Source organism: Balaenoptera physalus, assembly GCF_965194825.1.
Source record: "Balaenoptera physalus genome assembly, chromosome: 17".
Classification (NCBI taxonomy): Eukaryota; Metazoa; Chordata; class Mammalia; order Artiodactyla; family Balaenopteridae; genus Balaenoptera; species Balaenoptera physalus.
In genome coordinates this window covers 55898654-55919618 of record NC_138895.1, presented here as the reverse complement: position 1 = coordinate 55919618, position 20965 = coordinate 55898654, and the positions used below count along the sequence as shown (strand labels likewise).

Genomic DNA, 20965 nt, shown 5'->3' with positions numbered 1-20965 from the left:
ACTTTTACGGAATTCCTCCGGCAATGCATGTGGTAATGGGAGCAGGTATTTTAAACAGTTACTCATGCTCAGTTTCATTCTCTCTTGTGGTATGAGGTTAATTCTAAGAGAGACTAATTCATTATAATGGTAATTAGGGCTCCCTTCCAATAACACTTGAGATGTAACAAGCATCACTAGGGCACCAAAATGGTCTTTGTGAAAGAAGAAACAATGTCCAGTGTCTGTCATCCTTTGATCAAAGTGAGGAAAAATGGGGATTTTATTTCATTTATAGGATGTCAGCAATCACTGTCCCTTTCTTATGCTTTGAATGACTATTTCCAGCCTACTTTTTTCTAGTACTTAGACCAAAGGTAATTTAAATAAAAACTACTCAACAAATATTATTCAGGAAAAATTAGACCTCACACAGAATGCTTTGGAATGTGTATTATACAATGACTTTGACAGTTTTATGCCTGTACAAATTTATTGTACATTCCATTGAGGAATCCCCTATTGTAGGAGAAATACATACATGCACACATGCTCTTACCATTAATTTTGCCACATTTAAGCAGATAAAAGTTAATTTAAAAAAGCAATCATAAACTTAAGAGGTATTATAGAAGATAAGGAAGACAAATAAAGCAACTGTGTTTCAAAAAAAGAAACAGCATATGTGGGAAAGTAATAGCCTAAACAGTCAGAATGTTGAACAGCGGGGTTTTATTGGAATAAGGTTAGATTTTAAGTGCTAATACCTTGCAATTTTATATGAAATACCAGAGTAAAATGATGGCATTTTTCTACCTACTAGTGGTATTCCTGAAAATCTATAAATTCCTTCATTATTAAGGCTTTTGAATTTTTGTTAGTGTGTATCTTATATCATCTGCTGAGTACTTAGATTTCATGATCTGTCTTGCAGTGTTTTCATTTAACGCAGGAGGTTTCCCTTAAAAAAATGAACATCATAAGTTACTTGTTTGCATCACTGCCATTTGTCATAGGAGGAAAAAAATGTAGTTTACAGAAGATGTTTCTTAGAATTATTCTGTGGAGAGTCTCTTTTACCCTATCAGTTGCCCACAACCTACTGTCTTTTGGGGTGGTCTCTAGTTCAGATGTCAAAGTTCTTTCTTTTTAAGTGAACCAGAATGCATTTTATGTAATGTGGGGGGGGGGTTAAATTTCATTCCAGATAAGAAACTAAAAAGCATTAAATTAAAGGAATTTATGTTTGCAGTTTTCTGTTTGAAACAATATGTTCTTTAGTTTAAAAACTATCACTTTCACTGATACAAAAACCACGTATACAAAGTTGCTTTGTGGTTCTTCCCTTTTTTCTGTTGTCTAAGTGTAAATTCAGAATTTGGGAGAAAAGTTTCTCAGTTGCTGGGCAGATACTGAAGCTGTCCATGACTGTTTAACAGGCATTATCTATACTGATTAAATCTGACATAAAACATACTTCATCCAGAGGAAAGTGATGCATTAGTTATTCTACTTGGAACTTTAATGAAGTAGACTACAATGAAATGAACAGAACCACAAAGTGTGAATGTAAAACCTGAAACATGTAGGTTGAGAGTATAAGAATATGTATGAGAGCATATGTGTGCAAGTAAATACACACACACAACATATATATATATACACACACAGAAATGCACTTATATGTTTTATTAAAGGTGTAAATTTTATGCTTAGTGTGTTTGAAAATTTAGTTAAGTGCTAAAAAATTATCTGCCTGAGCTTTCTAATGAATCTCAATTAAAAATCTGATAGCATGTCCTTGCCCTGTGTGTGTGGCCTCAGTGGCATGCCCATGCTTCTGACTGATTTATCTCTTGATTTCCTGAACAGTACATTTCAAGAGGTGGTCAGGAAAAGTCACCTTACCTAAACAAGCACAGTTCCTTGCATGCTGTCATAGTCTTTCTGGCTTCCTTCTTTATCCCCGCATCCTCCAGGTTTTCCAGGCCACATTTTTGTGTATTAAGGCAGACATAAGAAATTTGTGCCCTCCCTGCCATATTCGTTTGGGATTGCTTCTGGGAAGATGTCCTTGATTCCCTCATTTAGAAGAGTCATTCCTTCCTTCATCCTACCCCAGCAGGCAGGAAGGACATTTGTACCTTCATTCCAGCACTTGTAACACACTTGCATTATAAACAGTCTTGATCATCAGAGTCAAGTTTTACTCATTCTTTTGCTTTCATTGTATAGTCCAGTGATTAACACATGGCTCATTTTCAATGTGTTTGCTGGATTTTACTTAATTTAAATAATTACCCATAACAGAGATGATTGAGAAAAGAAAAGTAGGGAAGATACAGGAGGACAAGATAGGATTATGTGGTCCCTCGAGTGAGGATATTTGTCTTCAGACCTATCTACTTTTGCATCATTTACATTGGTCCCATTGACATTCAAAAAGACCTCACTAAAAATTGGTAATGTGATATTTCATACTTTCAGTAACAAATATAACTAAGCTAAGCTCACAATTGGAGGCTGTTATTTTCATATAGAAGTTCATTCACTCATACATTCATTTATTTATCTAAATATTATTGAGGACTCACTGTGTGCCAGGCACTAAGAGGTACGAAGCTCAACAAGATAGTGCTTGCCCTCAAGGAGCTAATGGTGTACTGGGGTGTGGGCAATGCTATTATGAAAGAAAAAGAGTCACAGGATGCTCTAGAAGTACAAAGGAAGGGTATTATAGAGAGGAGAGTCATGAAAAGTTGCCTTGAGGAGAAATAATTTGAACTGATATTGAAAATCAGGACCTAGCCCAGGAAAAGGGAAGATGAGGTAGAGAAGGAACCTTCCAATCATAGCAAATTATATGCAAAGGCTTGGAAGCAAAAGAAAATAATGTATGTTTGGAAAAAGGCAAATAATTTGGTAGGTCTGGAGCATAAGGTACATGTAGGGAGAGGGAAACCAAGTCTGGATCATAAGGATTCTTCAATGCTGATTAAGGAGTTGTGACTTTAGCTGCAGGTAGTGGAAGCTACTGAAAGAGTTTAAGAAATGGCGTGGCAAGGCCAAATTTGTGTTTTAGATCGATCGAATCCTTTGGTTACGCCATGGATGATAGATTGGAGGAAGCAAGTCTGGATTCAGGAGACCAATTATTAGGCCATTAACAAATCCAGAAGAAAAATGACAAAAGAGTCTGCCCTAAGTCAGTGCCAGTGAGGATAAAAAGATATGGTAGAGAGAAGGGGAAGAGGGGAGAGGGATGGACCTAGACACCCTTCAGGAAACAGAAGCAACACAATCTGGTGCTGATTGAATACAGAAAAATGAAGATAAGGAATAGTCAAAGATGCTTCCTGGGCTTCCCTGGTGGCACAGTGGTTGAGAATCTGCCTGCCAATGCAGGGGACACGGGTTCGAGCCCTGGTCTGGGAAGATCCCACATGCCGCGGAGCAACTGGGCCCGTGAGCCACAATTACTGAGCCTGCGCGTCTGGAGCCTGTGCTCCGCAACAAGAGAGGCCGCGATAGTGAGAGGCCCGCACACCGTGATGAAGAGTGGCCCCCGCTTGCCGCAACTAGAGAAAGCCCTCGCACAGAAACGAAGACCCAACACAGCCATAAATAAATAAATAAATAAATAAATAAGTAAGTAAGTAAGTAAGTAAGTAAGTAAAACAAAACAACCCCTAGTTTAAAAAAAAACCAAAAAAACAAAAGATGCTTCCTGTGACTTGGATGAATGGGAAGGTGGTGGTAGTGCCATTCATTGACATAAGAAACATAGGAAGATAGCCAGGTTGTGTTGGAGGAAGGCAAGGAATATATTTTGGGCAGAATGGTGCCTGGAGATTAAGGGAATCAGAGGTTCTAGCTCTTTATCTTAAAACAGATGTGCCTGCTATAGAGATTTGATCCATGACTTTTCTGTTGTGTTCCTGTATCATTGTTTCCTAACTGACACAAGGATGTGTACTATATATTTTATAGACATAGATATATCCATCCATATTTTGATTTTCTATAATAAATAAAAATTAAAATATTGCAGACTCCTGTACTTTGTAAAGGATGTTTTAAATGAAGTAATTTGAGAGCTTCAGAAGGTATTAAAAAGAATCTAAACCAGCCCTTCATTTCTAGATGAAGATCTAAAACCCAATTTGCTTAAGTGACTTGTCCAAGTTCACAGAGTAAATCAACAATAGTACCTAGATTAAAACCCAGATAACCTGACTCCTGGCTGAGTGTGTTTTTTACATTTCATCTCCCTTTAAAAAATGTAAAGAGAAAAATTAAGCAGACATTTATAAATATTTTTAAAGTTTCGTGACTCTGACTTTTCCTGTGTGTGAGAAGGTGGGATGTAAAAGAGAGGTTCCAGGCTAGTGAAGGGTGTTTTGGTGCAGGAAACATCTCATCTGTTTATGTGAGGAGAGAATGATTTTCCTGGGTCCTGACGCAACTATGGGGCACTATATGTGAAATGGCAACTTTCAGCAGCCACAAAAATGTGGTCTTAAAAGAGTCATAACCAAGAAAAATGATTGAAGAAGAGTTTATTCATATGGGATTTTTCTGGGGTACCGTTGAAGCTTAGCTTCTCCATATGCCTCAGCAAGGGTGTTGCTGTTACTCTTTTGGAGGGCATATAACAAACGTCCCCTCAACATTATTAATTTCAGTAGCTGAGAGCTTCTTCTTATCAAAAAGAGATAAGAATATTTACAGGAGGAAATATAGTCAGAGGTAAACTCCAGAGTATTCACCAAGTCTATTGAAATGACCCATCTATAAGCGCCTATTTCCGACAAGACTCAACTCTTTGTACTGGTAATATCTGGTACCAGACTTAGTGCATAGGATGCATTCATCACATATTTGCAAGGACTGAAGTGAACTGATGCAGGGTTAATAAGCCTGAACTAATATAGAGTCTGGTCTCAGTTTTTTTCCATTTGTGGGGTGATGCATAGGGAGAATAAAATCAGGGAGATACTGAGGCTCATTGACTAAGGAGCAGCTAGTGGGCATTAGTGCTGGAAAGCAAGGGTAGAGTCCAGAAAGCAAAGTTAAAACCCCAAAAACTGCTAAGCATGAATTAATATTGTGAAGGGGTAGCCTCAAATCAGGAACCATCAGAAGTAAAGCAAGTAGCAGGAAACAAGGGATTGGAAAAGAAATGTGGGGTGGGCCAACAATACCAGCAGCCATTGTTGTTGACTCAGCCTGCTGATGTTAAGTCTGAGTTTCCCACACACTGAGTGACCACAGCCCGGCATCTGACATTAATTAGTTGTTTCACCTTGCTTTCTATAACCTCTCTGAACCTCAGTAACCACGACTATAAAATGAGATTCTTGGAGCTCATAATATTTAATGTCTCTTCCAGCTCACTTATTCTAATGGTTTTCTTTCTTCTGTAAGTAGTATTTTTTCAGATACCAAAATGAAAAACGGGATGCATGTCACACATATCAGTACAAAAGCTGTTTTAAACGTCAGCTAAATAGATTTACTGTCTATAAAGACAATTAATTATACTTCTCCATTTCATAAAAGAAAGAGTATACTGGAAATTCTAATAATAGAAATTCTAGCAAATAATATATTTGGCCTCAGCCTTCTTTTTTATAAAGCCATAAACCTAGATTTGGTTGCATTTTCAGGATTGCCACGGATTTATGAAACAGTGATATTTGATAAAAGCATCAACATTTAAGGCATTTTTTTTGCATTGCTTTACCTTTTTATTGCTTTCCCATATTTACCCTTTTACTTTATTTCATGGTTGTTTTGCCATAACTGAGTAATACCATATGCAGCAACATTCAATGAGAGTCCACTTAATCTACAACATATTTTAAGTGAACAATGCCTTTGTCAATTTTTATAGGGCTTAAAATGTTATTTTCTTAAGAATTACATGGGGAAATTCTGTTCTTTGTGCTTTAAGATAAGCTGTCGTTTAAGAGATTTAAGAGATTCCTTGAAGTGACCTCTTGAAGTGAAACAATAGAGAATGCATTTCACATGTAAGACATATCATAATCTCACACAGATTTTGGTTCTCATGAACATGAAGTGGCAAGAATTTTGAGGGCCCAGTAAGAGATCTCTCCCAAAACTCTCTTTTGTAGTGGAAAATGATAACATTAATTCTCTACTTGTCATTGGGCAAAAGACATGGGTGTGCAATTTATGAGTGAACTACAAATGGCTGATAATCTTCACTTCTTAAAAATATTTTTTTCTCTATTTAATAATGCTACTTGTCATACAGTGGACTGTACATTTGCTTTCTCACCACCTATAACATTTCCCAGGATATTACAGCCATCAATCACTGTGAAAATAATTAAATAAAAAAATGAAAAATTATCTGTCTTTGGACAGTTTCACGTCATCCATTCTGTAGCCTTCAATTTATGTATTCCCTGCATGAATATTGTGTGTTACCAGAATTTGTCTGTGACATTTGTGATAGTGTGCTTGTGCTTGATGGGTGACCGTCCTATAGAAGGAGCATATCCTGAGGGGCCATCTAGCTTCTTTCAAAGCACCATAACAGCTCTACCGCAACTTATTGTGTGATCATGGACGATTTGCTTAACTTCTGGAGCCTGTTTCCTTATCAGTGAAATGAGAAGAAATAATAGAGTGGCTGGATTGTTACAACAGTGAGATATATATTTGTAAAACCTGGTACATAACCTAGCTCAAGGGGACAAGTCCATCGTCGGCATCCAGGCCCCAGCGAGTCATCGAGGACCGTGATTCTCAACTCCGCAGCCAAGCCCGAGCCCTGATTACCTTTGCTGGGATGATACCCTACCAGACATCTGGGGACACCAACGTGAGGCTGGTGCAGATGGAGGTCCTCATGAATTGAGTGCGATGCTCCAAGGGGCTCCTGGGGCTGCTCACTGTCAGTACCTCAGGCGTGTGGGCCCGCCAGGGTGGGGGGAGTTTCTGGTTTTGTTTCTGTTGTGTTAGTTTTGTTTTTTTTTTTTGTATTATGTATTTTTGTCAACACCAATAAATTTCTTTGATTTGTAAAAAAAAAAAGGCTTTGGTAGAGGCTTAGCATATTGTCATTGTTTTTATTACCTTTGTTATATTTAACAGTAGTTTGTAAGAAATAAAATGGGAGGAAGAAGACAAACATATTACTATAAACTGCATACTAAGAAAAAAGGTAGGCACTGATGAGAGGATTTTTAATGACCCATTGTATTAAAAGTGCTAGCAAAGTGAACTATCCAAATACCTGGCCCTAGACCTCTCACCTCATCTCAAATTAATTTGGCCTCTAATATGGTGAAGCAGAGTGAAGTAATCACCCTCTAATGTTGCATGTTTTTCTAAAAGGAAAAAGTAAATTAATTCTCAATGAGTTGGCTAAAAATGAAATCAGTAAATCAATTAATCAGTCAATCAACCAGCCAACCAATCCAACAACAAAACAGTTCCCACAACTCTGAGGTTAGTGGAACGTCAGAAGATAGATTTGAGTCCTCTCTTTCATTTCTAACAAGACACCTAAGGCCTCTGAGCCTCAATTGCTTAAACCATAAATGGAGTCAATACTTCCCTTGTAACGTTGGTATAAGAATCAAGTCAGACAGTGTATGAAAGCTCTTTGTAAACACTAAATCGCTTTACAAATGTAACATTATTTCCTTACGTAAAAATCATCGTTTACCATTTATTATGTCCTTTCAAATCACATCCTACATCCTCTTACTAGTTTTTTGGCCAATACTTTATAAAACTCTGGAGTCAGACACTGAGAGTGACAGTATAGTCAAATAATTTTATGATTCAGATTGGGAATCTCCTACTTTATAACCCATTAGCTCTTGTGGTCAGCAAATTCTAAGCTTAAGATTCACATCTTAGATGTTTGTAAAATGTTGAACCTTGAAGTAGCCATCATATTCTGTAAACATATTTTGAAACCAGTACAGAATATATGAAGACAATCAAATTTGTTACAAATCTTTTCTGAACCAGGCTAGTATAGCACATGAAGATGGATTTCACAGTTATACATCTACAGAGGAATGTTTAGAGATTAAGATGAAAGTAGTCCTCCTTATTAATCACACATTGTATATTTGACTTCTGCCTCTCTCCTCAGCCTTTAAATCAACTACATCTGGTTTTTGCTACTTCAGTGTGCCATTACCTTTTGCATTAAAAAGCAGTTGGTCTTAGAGCAGCCCCATTTGATTAAAAAATAATTAGCTAGAGTTAGATTCATGTTACTCATCATGGCAGCCCAAATAAGAATTTTAGGATAGGTTGGAGACCTACTTTATTTCTACAACAGGGTCAGCAGAATTGGGAAGCTCTTTGTGATAAATACTGGCATAAAGCAGATATTTTGCTTTGCTGGTGTTAATTTTTACAGTTTAAAAAAAAAGCACAATAATACAGAATAGATGAATAGATAGTATCTTAACAGAGATAGGACCACAAAGCAGCTGAACGTTGATATAATAGTCGCTCTATGCCACAGGGTGTCCTCCTCTATGGAGACTGGGGCACATGATTATTGTTACACCCAGAGCAAATCAAAGTCTGCGAACTGACTCCACTAACCAACTGCATAAGAAATTGATATGTAATTATCAAGCACATCTGTATGGGAGCTCACTGATTAGTGAACTTTCTCTCAGGAGAGAAATCTGCATAGGAAACCAAGTTGTTATTTGAAATTTCTTGGTAAGCAGGGAATCTGGCATAGAATAATTTGATGGTCTAAATCACTTTTACTCAAGGAAATTGCCATTTTGTCAACAAGGTAAGAAGCTAGCACCAGAATGTAAATTAAAACATTGGAGCATTACTTTCTTTATATATATATACACATATGCATATACAAACACACACACACACACACACACACATACACACACCAGTGTGCTTAGCAACATAGATAATTTGCATTCTGATATAATTTTCTTATCTCATGGAAGACTGTTCATAAATAGTTCTGATATAGGCAGTTATTCTATGGACCACACTTTGAGAAGCATTGCTCTTTGCCTGAATCAGAATTACGCTAGGAAGTTTTAAAAATATATAGTTTCCTAGTACATACCCTTGAAAATTCTGATTCAAAGTTCTGGTGTGTTGCACGTCCATCTGCATTTTTAAAATGCTCCCCATGCAGTTTGGATAAACACACAAGGTTTAGGACCTATGTAGTAAAATGCATAGGGTAACTAAGTAGTGCTTAAGATGAATAGGTTAGAGGTTAAAAACCTGGGTTTTGACACTGGGGGGTGCCAAACTCTTGTTTGTTCTTGAGCAAGTTGTGGATTTTCTAAGCCTTGGTAGTCTTACCTATAAAGCGGCTATAACAATACCTACCATATAAAGTTGTTGTGAGATTTAAGCGCTTTTGTGAAAGGGAAGCACTTAGCTCAGTGCCTGCCACGTGGTAGACAGTGGATAAATGTCAACTATAAATGGTAGGTATCATCTCCATGATGGAGACTTATCTGCCATTTTTGAGAATATACACATTTATATACAGCCCCAAATTCCCTGGATAAGCAAGGAACATACTGCTAACGTGTGCCTGTCTGAGGCTTCCTTCGCTAAGCATCCATCAGATTTATCAGTCAAGACTTTTTTGGTTTTGTTAGAAACTATATCAATGTGATTGACGCAAAAGAAAAAAAAAAAGTGGGCTGCTCAAGGGGACATCACAGAATTTATAACTGAATGTCCAAGGGTGGATCTGGCTAAAAACATGATAGGACGGAGGTGCTCTAAAAGTATCCTTCTATCTGTATCACCTGGCTGTCTGGCTATCTACCTACGTACCTATCTTTCTGACTTAGCCTCATTCTTAGACTGGCTCTAGTTTTGTGCTGGCAAAATGGGGCATCAACAGTGTCAGGCATATATGTTACCAGCTTACCACAGAGGAAAAAGAAGTTCTTTTGTAGGCTAGTTAGACAAAAGTGCATAACTGAGACTTACTGGCCTTGCTTACAGTACCTTTCCATTCTTGAACAATTTATTCTCTCTAAGCAGGAGCAGAACATTCTGGATTGTCAGGCTCAAACATGTACCTAACCCTGAAGCTAGGGTGGGACAACTCCACCCAAAGCATTTGTTCTGAAGGAGGAAAAGACAATTTCCCGAAAGAAGGTTAAGGGAAGTTATTTAGAAAAGAGGGAACATATGATGCAGAATCTATAACAATAGATGTCTGTTACTCCAACCCACCCTCCTTTCCTCTACCCTTCCACTGTTGTTAAAATATGTTAGTTCAATTGGAATAAAGCCAAGATTAAATTTACCCTAGAGACCTTAAGTTTTGTTAAGATAATTTCCAGATAAGTGTTCTAATCTATTTTGTATTTGTTTTATAATAAATTTTTGTGAGTTGAAACTTTCCCCCTACTTCTAATTTGGGAAGGGGAGTTGAAAGGTTGAAGGGGAGTTACCTTATATTGACCAAGAACAAAGTCAGAACTTATTAATAACAATATGAGTTTGATTCTGACCTTTCATTTTCTTTAACTTGGGACAGACTCATGTTTGATAAATAGAAATAAGCAAGAAATGTTGTTAGAAAGTGAACTGCCAAAGTTACAAAGAAGAATTTAGTTTTTAGCTATATTTATTACATGACAATAGTGTTACTATAGATTATAAAATAGTGGATGTATTTTGGTTCACTAAATCAGTAAAAATCACGTAGCTGTTAATGATTTGGAACCCAGCTTATGAAGCACGACTTGGCAGAACTATCAAGTGGTTAGCAGTGTTGGTATGAAAGTTAAGGACTTCAGCACTCAAATCCAAGTCTGGCTGTTTTTGTGGTGTGTGGCCTTGGACCGGACTTCTCTGGGATGCAGTTTCCCCTTATGTGTAATTGGGTAATAAAATGTGGTCACCACACAGTTGTGGGGGAGAATTAAGTGCACTGACAGGGAAGTGCAGGCTTCTTTCTGTATTTTTCAAGCATATGAAAAATACGCTCAGTTTTATTCTCCCAAGTGCCTAACGGGCTCCCTCATAGTAAGTCACTTAATAATTCTTCTTGCCCCCTATGGTACCATTTATTTTACAACCATAGTATTCTCTAAGATGGCACCATAAGGGACTAAATGTTCCCCAAGGCAAGAAGGGCAAATGCTGCTTTATGGACCATATTTTCCGTGCCTCTTTTTGAGCTTGCAAAGGAGCACTGAGAATAGTTTTAGCTAGCTCTGAGGCTCTGCAGCTCATTTCATATGCTGTTGCCTATACGTTAAGATTCCCTTAAAGGCTTGTGTTTTGGGTATCTGCCCCCCTCCCACTCCTTGTCCCATTTCCCTAACCCAGCATGGTCTTTTATTTTTCCTTACAGAGGAGGCTGAATATTTCTCAGAGGTAAGTGGTCAATATGGTATAATGAAAAGACCAGAGAACCAAGATTTAGATTTAAATTGTTGTGCTCTGTTGAATTTTTGCTGGTGACCTTAGGCTCATCGTTGACCTTCTCTAATTCTGTTTCCTCAGCTATAAAATAAAAAGAACAGTGAGGTCATCTGTGCTTAACTCTCTATCTTTGCTGTAAGGGTTAAATGAGAAAGCACTATCCAAGTGTGAATTTTCATTATGATTGTGTTGATGATATATGTGCATCAGTATATTACGGGTTTGTTAGCAACTGTGTTCCTATGTGCTCTGCTCCCATTTCCCCGGCTCCCAGAGATGCTGAGGATTCCTGCCAGATGGCTGATTTGCCAGCTGTGTCTTGTTTTATCATTGTAAATATTACATGCTTCAACTGAAAGACTTTGCTTATAATGTAGTATGTTTTGTCCTTTATCTCTTGCAGATTGAGAATTACATTGTGGAAAATATGAAGTCGGAGATGGCTCAGATACAGCAGAATGCAGTTCAGAACCACACAGCCACCATGCTCGAGATAGGGACCAGCCTCCTCTCTCAGACCGCAGAGCAGACCAGAAAGCTGACAGATGTTGAGACCCAGGTACACCCCTGAGCCAGAGTCGTCAAACTCTTAACCCAGATGATTTTTTTTCCTTTAACTTACTCCGTAAACACAGAGCACATTTCAGCACTGGGACTGGGGAAACATATACATTTTTGTTTATTGGTAATAACAACAATGACTGCCTGACATGCTATGCATGTTTCTTTTGATTTCATGAGAGTTGGTATATTTAGCTTTGTATGTGCTTGCAAAAACAGGACTAAGACTGTTTGTATGTGCTTCCAAAAACAGGCAAAGGACTTAATCAGCATTTAAGTTTCAAATAAACACTTCAGCTACCAACTGTGATATGATATATGTCAAACAGAATAGCCATTTGTGTCAAATTGGTGCCTTTGATGTACATTTTTGACCTGTCCTGTTTTATCTCCAGTAGTACTCTAACAATAATGGCACCTGCAGAGGTTTTGTGCAGTCAGTGGATAGGAAGGAAAACCCCAAATAAACTGATCTGGAATGTGAAGATTTTGTTTTTATTCAGCATGATTTTATAATGAGAAGTCAATTAAAACTCTTCGTGTCCATGCATATATATATAAATATATATATATAAGTATATATGTATGTATATATATATATATATATATATATATATATTACCCTACTATGGACAATGACATTTTTTATGTACAAATCAGTAAAATGCCTTTTAATTATCACTGTCACAAGCCTACCATTACAGTTTAATGAAAGTATTATTGTTGATGACTGGAAGATGATCTCTTGGTCCCCTTTTAACCATGGAAATGGTTATTCCTGTTACCATTCTGAAACCCAGAGGATGATTCTGTCTCAATGTGACAGTTGATTTCTGGAATCAAAGGTGAAGTATATTGTTAAAAGATAAACTGAGGCACATTAAAATTTTCAAGAGTTTGAGTGAACATTGATTCAAATTGGGCAGCACCTAACTGAAAGTATTTAGCTCTACTGCAGGAGCTAAGGGAAAAGTTTTGTTTTTTTTGTTTTTTTTTTTTTTTGGGAAAAGTTTTAATAGAGAAGATGCAGAAGCAAAGCAAGGAAATTATTTGATTGGCTATAGCTTAAGCAGTTGCCTTATTTGGGAAAGCCTAGTTGGCTGTTTGTGATTGGTTGTTCTTAAGTTTACTTTCTTAAATTCAAGTGCGTTGACTCTGGCTTAGATTTTGGTTTGCTTATGTAGGTTACCAAGACATTAAAGCCACCTCTAATGGCCTTTAATGTTTAACTCTTTTAACAGTATAAATTCAAAAATAATATGCAACCTTATTTCTATTTTGTGTCATTTGTGTTAATGGCATCACACAGATCTAATGTTGATATTTAAAGAGACATAACAATAATAATTTACATGGATAGAGCATTTTATATTATGCAGACCAGTTTTCCAATGGACAAATGATGTTTGTGAAGACTATATAGAACAGAAAGTTTGAATGATTTTCTCACATTGATACAGCTAGTGAATTGAATTTGGTACTCAAACTGATTCATACTCATTTCTTTCTCTGTCCTCCTTGATTAGTAATACTAATAATTATCTAATTGAATAAGAGCTTAAATGTGGATCACGTTGGAACAATAAATCACATAGGCTTTGGAAAATAATTTTTGTTGCACACTATTATCAGATAATTATGGGGGATGACGAAGGGAAAATTACATATTATAACTAAAAATTATGAGACTATGTAATCTGTTATCATCACACTGAGCAAGCTTGTTGATCTATGAACCAAGCTTGCTCAGTGGTATGAAGTTTCTTGTGGTATGAATAATGTGAGTGTGTTCTCTCTTATTTTTACTAGAACTGAATACTCACCATCTCCTACAAAGCATTCTATATATACAAAGACTGAAATACACAATTAATATTACCCTACTTGGTTGAACATTTGAAATTTTTATGCATTTCTTTTATAAGTTTTATGACATACATGACAGCATTTTGTTTCATCTTTTTCCATCCCCCCAAATTGAGTTGTTTTTGTTCTATTTCCAACTGGGAATTGAAGTTGTTGGGGAAAAAATTCCCATTGTCAGCATACCAATCTCCAAACTGTTAAGACGCATGCTATGTAAAATTTTAAGAGATAACAACTTGTTCTGGCTAAGAGATGTGTACTTTATGGACAATAGCACAGAAAATTCATAGGAAATAAACCTATTCCCTATATAGAGCAGCTAAAGTTGAATAGTCATTAAAGGCCAATGAAAATTTATTAGGTGCTCCAAGAAGAATTTTAATATAGCTGAAACCTGGAAAACATCTCAAAAATCACAAATCCATCAGAACTTGCAATGAGAGGAAGGTGGAGATAGATTGTCTGACAATGGCTCGGACAAACTAGGTCCTACCTTCAGAGTGAATCCTGGGTGTTCTTTTCATCTTCATTTTAATATCTTCTAATCGTCTCTGCTATTCGTAGCTGTGATGCTCCAACCCTTTTTCATGTGAATGTATATCCATGAGGTGCTTATTTGAACCTTTGCAACAGTACATAGTCTACTTAGACCTAATCATTCAAGTGCACTCAAGTTCTGATGCAAGGCCAAGTTTACAAAGTGAATCCTGGATTATTCCTTAATCTCAAAATGCTATAGTCTTTAATAATAAGCGTTTATAAACCAATAGATCCTTTAGTGCTATCCAGGCATGCTCCCACGTTTTTCCTCCCATATTCATTCTACTTTGTTTCTCGTTGGTAAGTGCTGCTTTTCCTAAACTGATTTCAGGTCCTCAGTTATTTTAGGAACTCATGCCAATGGTTTTGCAGTATATTTTAGTGCCCTAGCTTTCACATGATGTTGTTATAAAGATAAGTAACTTATTGCTTTCTAGTCCTCTGCTGACCTTCTAGACTTGAATTTAACAAAAGGTGGTAGAGCCTTAGTTTTATTGCAGTGGCACTTAAAAATATTCTTGTGCCCAATAGGCATCATGATCAGAAAAGAGACAGAGAATGAGTATATCTAAGCAACCCTGCTGGTCATGGTTGTGAGATCAGGAACCAGCACTGAGCCTGTTCCTTCCTCCTTAGTTCAGCTTGCAGTGTTTTTCTTACTCTCTTATCGTTTCATACCAATATCTCCTCTCCTTCCAGTTCCTCTTTCCACGTGTGCAGTATGAAGGGCTTAGTTTCAGACATTATTCATGTCCCTTCCTGTAGTGTGAATGTATTTCTGACTTCTTCCTCAGGCCAATTTTGATTAGAGGTACACTAGTAGACAGAAAATGACATTAAAATTTACCTCTAATAACCTGTGCTTGACTCTTTTTTAAGCAATTTTACATTTATTAGCTTTCGAATAATTTTTTAAAAACTTGATGGGGTAGGTACTATTATCATCCCTTGTTTAAAAATGTGGAAACTGAAACTCAGAGAGGTAAAGCAACTTTCCCCAGGCGAAAATACTAGTAAATGTTAGAGGGAAGATTTGAACCCAGGCAGTCTGGCATGAGTCTACATGCTTTACCAGCTCTCTATCTGTACTGCCTCCCTCTTGTGATTCCTTTCTCTCTCAAAGGCTGCAGACACAACTTGGGTCCAAGCACAGGATAAAAGGGAAATAAGATAAAGCAAATTAATGTGGACCTAATAGTAGCAACTGAATGTTTTCTGTAAATGATGAAGATGCAGCTGCTGCTGAAGGTACCACTAGCTATTGGCGTTTTACCACATGTCTGCACATCATTTCATGTAATCCTAGCATCCATTGTTGTCCTTGCTGCTTGCTGGCTGTGTAACTATAGGGAAGTTCTGTAGGCACTGGGCTTAAGTTTCCTTCAACTTCCAATCATTTATATGGAGCCATAGTGTTAGAAATAGAATTTAATAAAAATTTTAAAGATATATTTTGAGTACCTCCTTGGCGTAAGGTATTTTAATAGGTACTAAATAGAATACAACAATAAGTAAAAGTCTTTATCTTCAGTGAGCTTAATTGAGTTAATGTGGCAAAACTTTTCTAAACCATTTCTTTCTTGACTTTCCATCAAGTTAATTAGCTATGGAACCTTTCCCCACAGTTATAACAATGCATCTTTCCAGTCTCCTACTGTGGGGGGGTGTAATAGACCAATGGCCCCAGCTGCTGTGCTCTGAAATCCATCACTGTGTTGGTGCAGAGACCACAATTCTGAGGGGCCACTTCCAGCCAATGACACATCGTGACAGTGATACTTAGACCCATTCCTGGGAGCTGCAGGACACGACTGACACATGACTTGGCTAAGGGCTCTCCACCGGCCTTGCCAAACTTTCGCACAACTTCCCTGCAGGCTACAACTTCCAGTTAGCCTTACTCCCTTCCCTCTCTTCTTCACTGTGGTTCGATCTACATCCCAGTCAGAAGGTGACCCTAGCCAACTCTGGCTTCTTCCCAGTTTTCTCTCGCAGGCATGTCCCCTAATAAATTTCCTGCAAGTCTAATTCATCATCTGCTTCTTAGAGGTCACAAACCATCACACCTGTTGTTTGGACTTGAATCATACAATTATAAATTTAAGGCAGTCCAGGAACAACTTAATAAATGAGATTGAATCTCTAGGTGGAAACAGGTTTGAAAGGACAGAAAGGGCACCTCTCAAAGTTGAGCCACTATCTCTTTAACTTGATGAGAGGATAGTTGAATAAATATTTAACTTTGACCTAATTGAAATGGCAGTAAAATAAATTTGCTAAAGGTCATCCAAGGAAAATACCCTGGTAATCAGTTTTCTCAAAAGGTCTGGAAAAGGTGTTTGATAACCCATTAGGAGAGAGCTCAGTGAACCATGATCCATAGGTCAAATTCGAAATGCCATCTTTTTTTGTAAATAAAGTTTTATATGTTGTATATGGGTGCTTTCTCAATAAAGCAGCAGAATTGAGTAGTTGCACCAGAGCCTGCCAAGACTAAGATATTTTCTGTATGGCCCTTAACAGAAAAAGCTGGCTAACCCCTGCACCAAGAAACAAACTTCTAGAGAGCAAGGATTTTGTCTGTCTTGCTTACTGTTCTATCCTTAGGATTTAAAACAGTACTTGGTACACAGTAGGCTCTCAATAAATACTTACTGAATGATTAAATTCACTAATATTAGTCTCTTAATTTCTGTATATTTCAGCCCAATGCTCCCAAGCCAAGGGCAATGTCCTAAGGGTTGTGTGTTGGTGGTAATATATACCCACGAATAGTGGATGGGTCAGAATAGGACTTTGAACAGAAGCAGCCTACTTCAAAGATGTTCTGACTGACTAAGAACATTGGATGAATGTATTTTCTCTGTACTCTGAGGAGCATGAGAAATTTGGCCATCTTCCTGCCTTGTAATGCTAGTATAGTGTTAGGGTGAGTACTGGAGAGAAGTCAGATGCCATCCGCTGCAACAAGCAGAAGATCTCCTGGTGATTGAAAGAAATCATTTTGATAGCAGTTGTTACTGACTGAGGGGAGATACCTTTCTTTTCCAGAGGGAAGCTACCTGTGTACAGCTGCATGAGCCTATGGGAAAGAACTCAGACTAGAGGCAGATTACCTGGCTTCCATTATGACTCAACTGTGAATTAGCTCTGTTGGGCAAGTTACTTCTACCCAAAATTTCTGCATCTGTAATACAAGTACTATCTCTACTAAACTCCATAACCCAGTGAGGTTATCGTTATGTTATAAATACATTATATGTTTATATATAATATAAATTAAAATATACAATATAATTATAATAATTATGTATAGTATTATCTATATCTTATTATGACTAAAATTAATAATTCTCTAAGATTAATTTTCACATTCAAATTTCCTCAATTTTTCTGCCAAAAATTTTATAGACGTTTTACTTTTCAAGACTTAATAGTCCCTTTTAATTTGGAGTAATCTTACATTTTTTAAAATTGAGGTATAGTTGATTTACAATATTATATGTTTCAGGTGTACAACATAGTGATTCACAATTTTTAAAGATTACACTCCATTTATAGTTATTATAAAATATTGACTATATTCCCTGTGCTGTACAATATATCCTTGTGGCTTGTGTATTTTATACATAGTAGTTTGTACCTCTTAATCCCCTACCCCTATCCTGCCTCTCCTCACCTTCCCTCTCCCCACTGGTAACCATTGAATTGTTTTCTGTAACTGTGAGTCTGTTTCTTTTTTGTTATATTCACTAGTTTGTTTTATTTTTTAGATTCCACATATAAGTGAGAACATACAATATTTGTCTTTCTCTGTTTGACTTTCTTGTTTTTCTTGAGGTTTTGTTCTGTATACTGTCCCATATTCTTTTTTTTTTTTTTTTTTAATCCTCATCCTGCTTTACTGCTCTATGGCATTTAACATCTTTTTTTTAATTTTTAAAGTGGGATGAATATCAGGAGTCCCACTTTTTTTTTTTAATTAATTAATTAATTAATTAATGGCTGTGTTGGGTCTTCGTTTCTGTGCGAGGGCTTTCTCTAGTTGTGGCAAGCGGAGGCCACTCTTCATCGTGGTGCGCGGGCCTCTCACTATCGCAGCCTCTCTTGTTGCGGAGCACAGGCTCCAGACGCGCAGGCTAAGTAATTGTGGCTCACGGGCCCAGCTGCTCTGCGGCATGTGGGATCTTCCCAGACCAGGGCTCGAACCCGTGTCCCCTGCATTAGCAGGCAGATTCTCAACCACTGCGCCACCAGGAAGCCCCCATATTCTTAAATTGTCTGAATATTTCTTTTACTCTTCCATCCCCTGTATTTTTTTTTTTAACTGGAAATTAAGTCTATAGGCTTAATGAGGTTGAGTTGAATATGGTGGTGGGAGTACTTTATAGAATTACTGGTCACCTCCTATTGCATCTCATCAGGAGGCACAAATGCCAGCTTGCCACCCTCTCAGTGACGCTATTTTAACTTGGTTAGGGTAAAAGGCTCCATAGCTCTCCATTCCAATTGTCCATTTTCCCCTTGGAAATTAACAGGAAAACTGTAGGGTGATATTTTGTCACATTGCCCATCACTGACCAAATAAATTATTTCATTGATTTTTTAAAATGGTGATCTAACTCTCATTCCATGTACATGTACCAGCCTTCATTCTTCTGTAAAAGTCTGATTGCCAAGACATCATACCTTGTGTTATATTTTTTATTTGAAAGACAGTTAAAGTAAAAGAAAACACAAACCTACAGAAAGGCTGATTGCAAAGTTAATATGCCAGTGAAAGAAATTTTCTTTTGTGGGAGATTTTCCTTTCAAGGAAGATTAGAGGCACTCGAGTATTAAAGGGAAGCTGGATGAAATTATCTAGCTCACTTTCTTTAAAAAAATAGTAATTTTTATTTTTAAAATTTTGCTTATTTTTTAAAGAAAGAACTGAAATTTTATAGTCCATGAATCCGCAGTTCCAAGTCTTATATGTTCCTTACTCTGTGGTATATTCTGAAAAATTTAAGCTTTGAAATTGTTTCTTGGGAGCTTGAGTCATATACTCTTCACTTTCCCCTTTGCTTTGCTTTCCTTTGCTTTGCTTTCCTTCTCCTTTCCTTTCCTTTTTTCTCCTTCTCTCTCTATCTCTTTCTTTCTTTTCTTTCTTTCTGATATATGCTTTTGGAATGTGTTTAGGCTAAAGAAGGAAATGTCTTTTGTCATTTTAATGGAACACTTAGATTATTGCTAAGCAGCAATTTCCATAGACACATGGAAAGAAAGTGGTCAATTTATCATAGTTTCCTGTACAGTTCTCTTCAGATGCCTGCTTTTGAACTTCAGACCTATTTTAATACATCAAGGGAAAGAGTTGAAATAAAGCAGCTATTGGGTTAAGGTGATAGGGAAAGAAGAGAAGGGGTTAGCTTTTGTGCTCAAAATTGGCCTGAGATGACCTGACACTTAGCCTGGACTTCTGAGATTTGTCTCCCTCTTTCTCCCACATTCAGATGCTGCTTTAGATTTGGGCTGTTATAATTGAAGTCCAGCTTGATATTCACCTGGCCTGTTACCCTCTCTTGTTACCCTCTGAGCATTACCCAACTTGAAAACCAACTCACTATCCACTGCCTAGCGTATCATCTAACAAATAGCTCTGAGTGCCCCAGGATTCCAGGCCCCATGCTGGGCTCTGGAGGTTTGGAGGGCTCCAGATGGAGTAGTCCTGCCTCTGTGCAGCTGACATCCTCACAGGGCAGAAAGGCAGCATATGAGTGAACTGACAGGATGATTTCCAAGAGTGATGATTTCATAAAGAAAGTAAAACAGGGCCACCTGATGGAGGATGATGGGGGAGCTCCTCTACAGAGGATAGCCAGGAAGGACCTCCTTAGGTAAGACATGAATGATGAAAAGAAATCAGCCATGCATCTGGGAAGGGGTGGGCATTCCAGGCAGGGGAAACTGCAAAGACCCTGAGATGGAGATGAATTTGGCATGTTGGGGTAGCAGAAAGAAGGCCAATATTATTGGAGCATAATAAACAAGGGGGAGAGTTGAAAGGAAGTGAGATCTGAGAAGTAATCAGGGTCCTGATCACATAGGACCTTGTAGGGCTAGGCCAAGAACTTTGGAATTTGTTCTAATTGCAAAGGGAAATCATTAGCATATTTAATATAGGAAATGACATCTGATTTGTGTTTTTAAAAAGATCACTCTGGTTGCTGTGTAGCAAATGGACTTCGTAGGACAAAGTAGAGAAAAATTAGGAGCTATAGTATCTCCACACTTAGATACAGGCAACTTCATTTTCAATTTTGGATGGTTCCATTTTGTTCTCAGTGTTCTCTCATGTTCTTCTCAGACATGGAAAAGAACAATTTTTGTCCTTTGTAAAATAAAAGTTTTGGTATTTGAGAATGTCAGGAAGTGTGATCAGAGAATACAGTGAATAAAGGAGAAAACAGATTTCATTTAACAGCATATGATATGCTTGATTCAGTGAGACAATGTACGGTACATTGAGGGTCTTCTCTGTGCCAAGCACTGTTCTAAATCTCACTGAAAAATATAGATGTGCCATCCC

At 37.4% G+C, this 20965-nt stretch overlaps 1 protein-coding gene across 3 annotated transcripts in view; it reads left to right on the top strand.

The window, feature by feature from the left end:
• ANGPT1 (angiopoietin 1) overlaps nucleotides 1–20965 on the top strand; it is a 268545-nt gene that overhangs the window by 158329 nt on the left and 89251 nt on the right. For all 3 annotated transcript variants that reach the window (XM_082434317.1, XM_082434316.1, XM_082434318.1), the window contains exon 2: nucleotides 11831–11986. In XM_082434317.1, the coding sequence (XP_082290443.1) occupies nucleotides 11831–11986 (156 nt within the window). The remainder of the gene's footprint in view (nucleotides 1–11830; nucleotides 11987–20965) is intronic.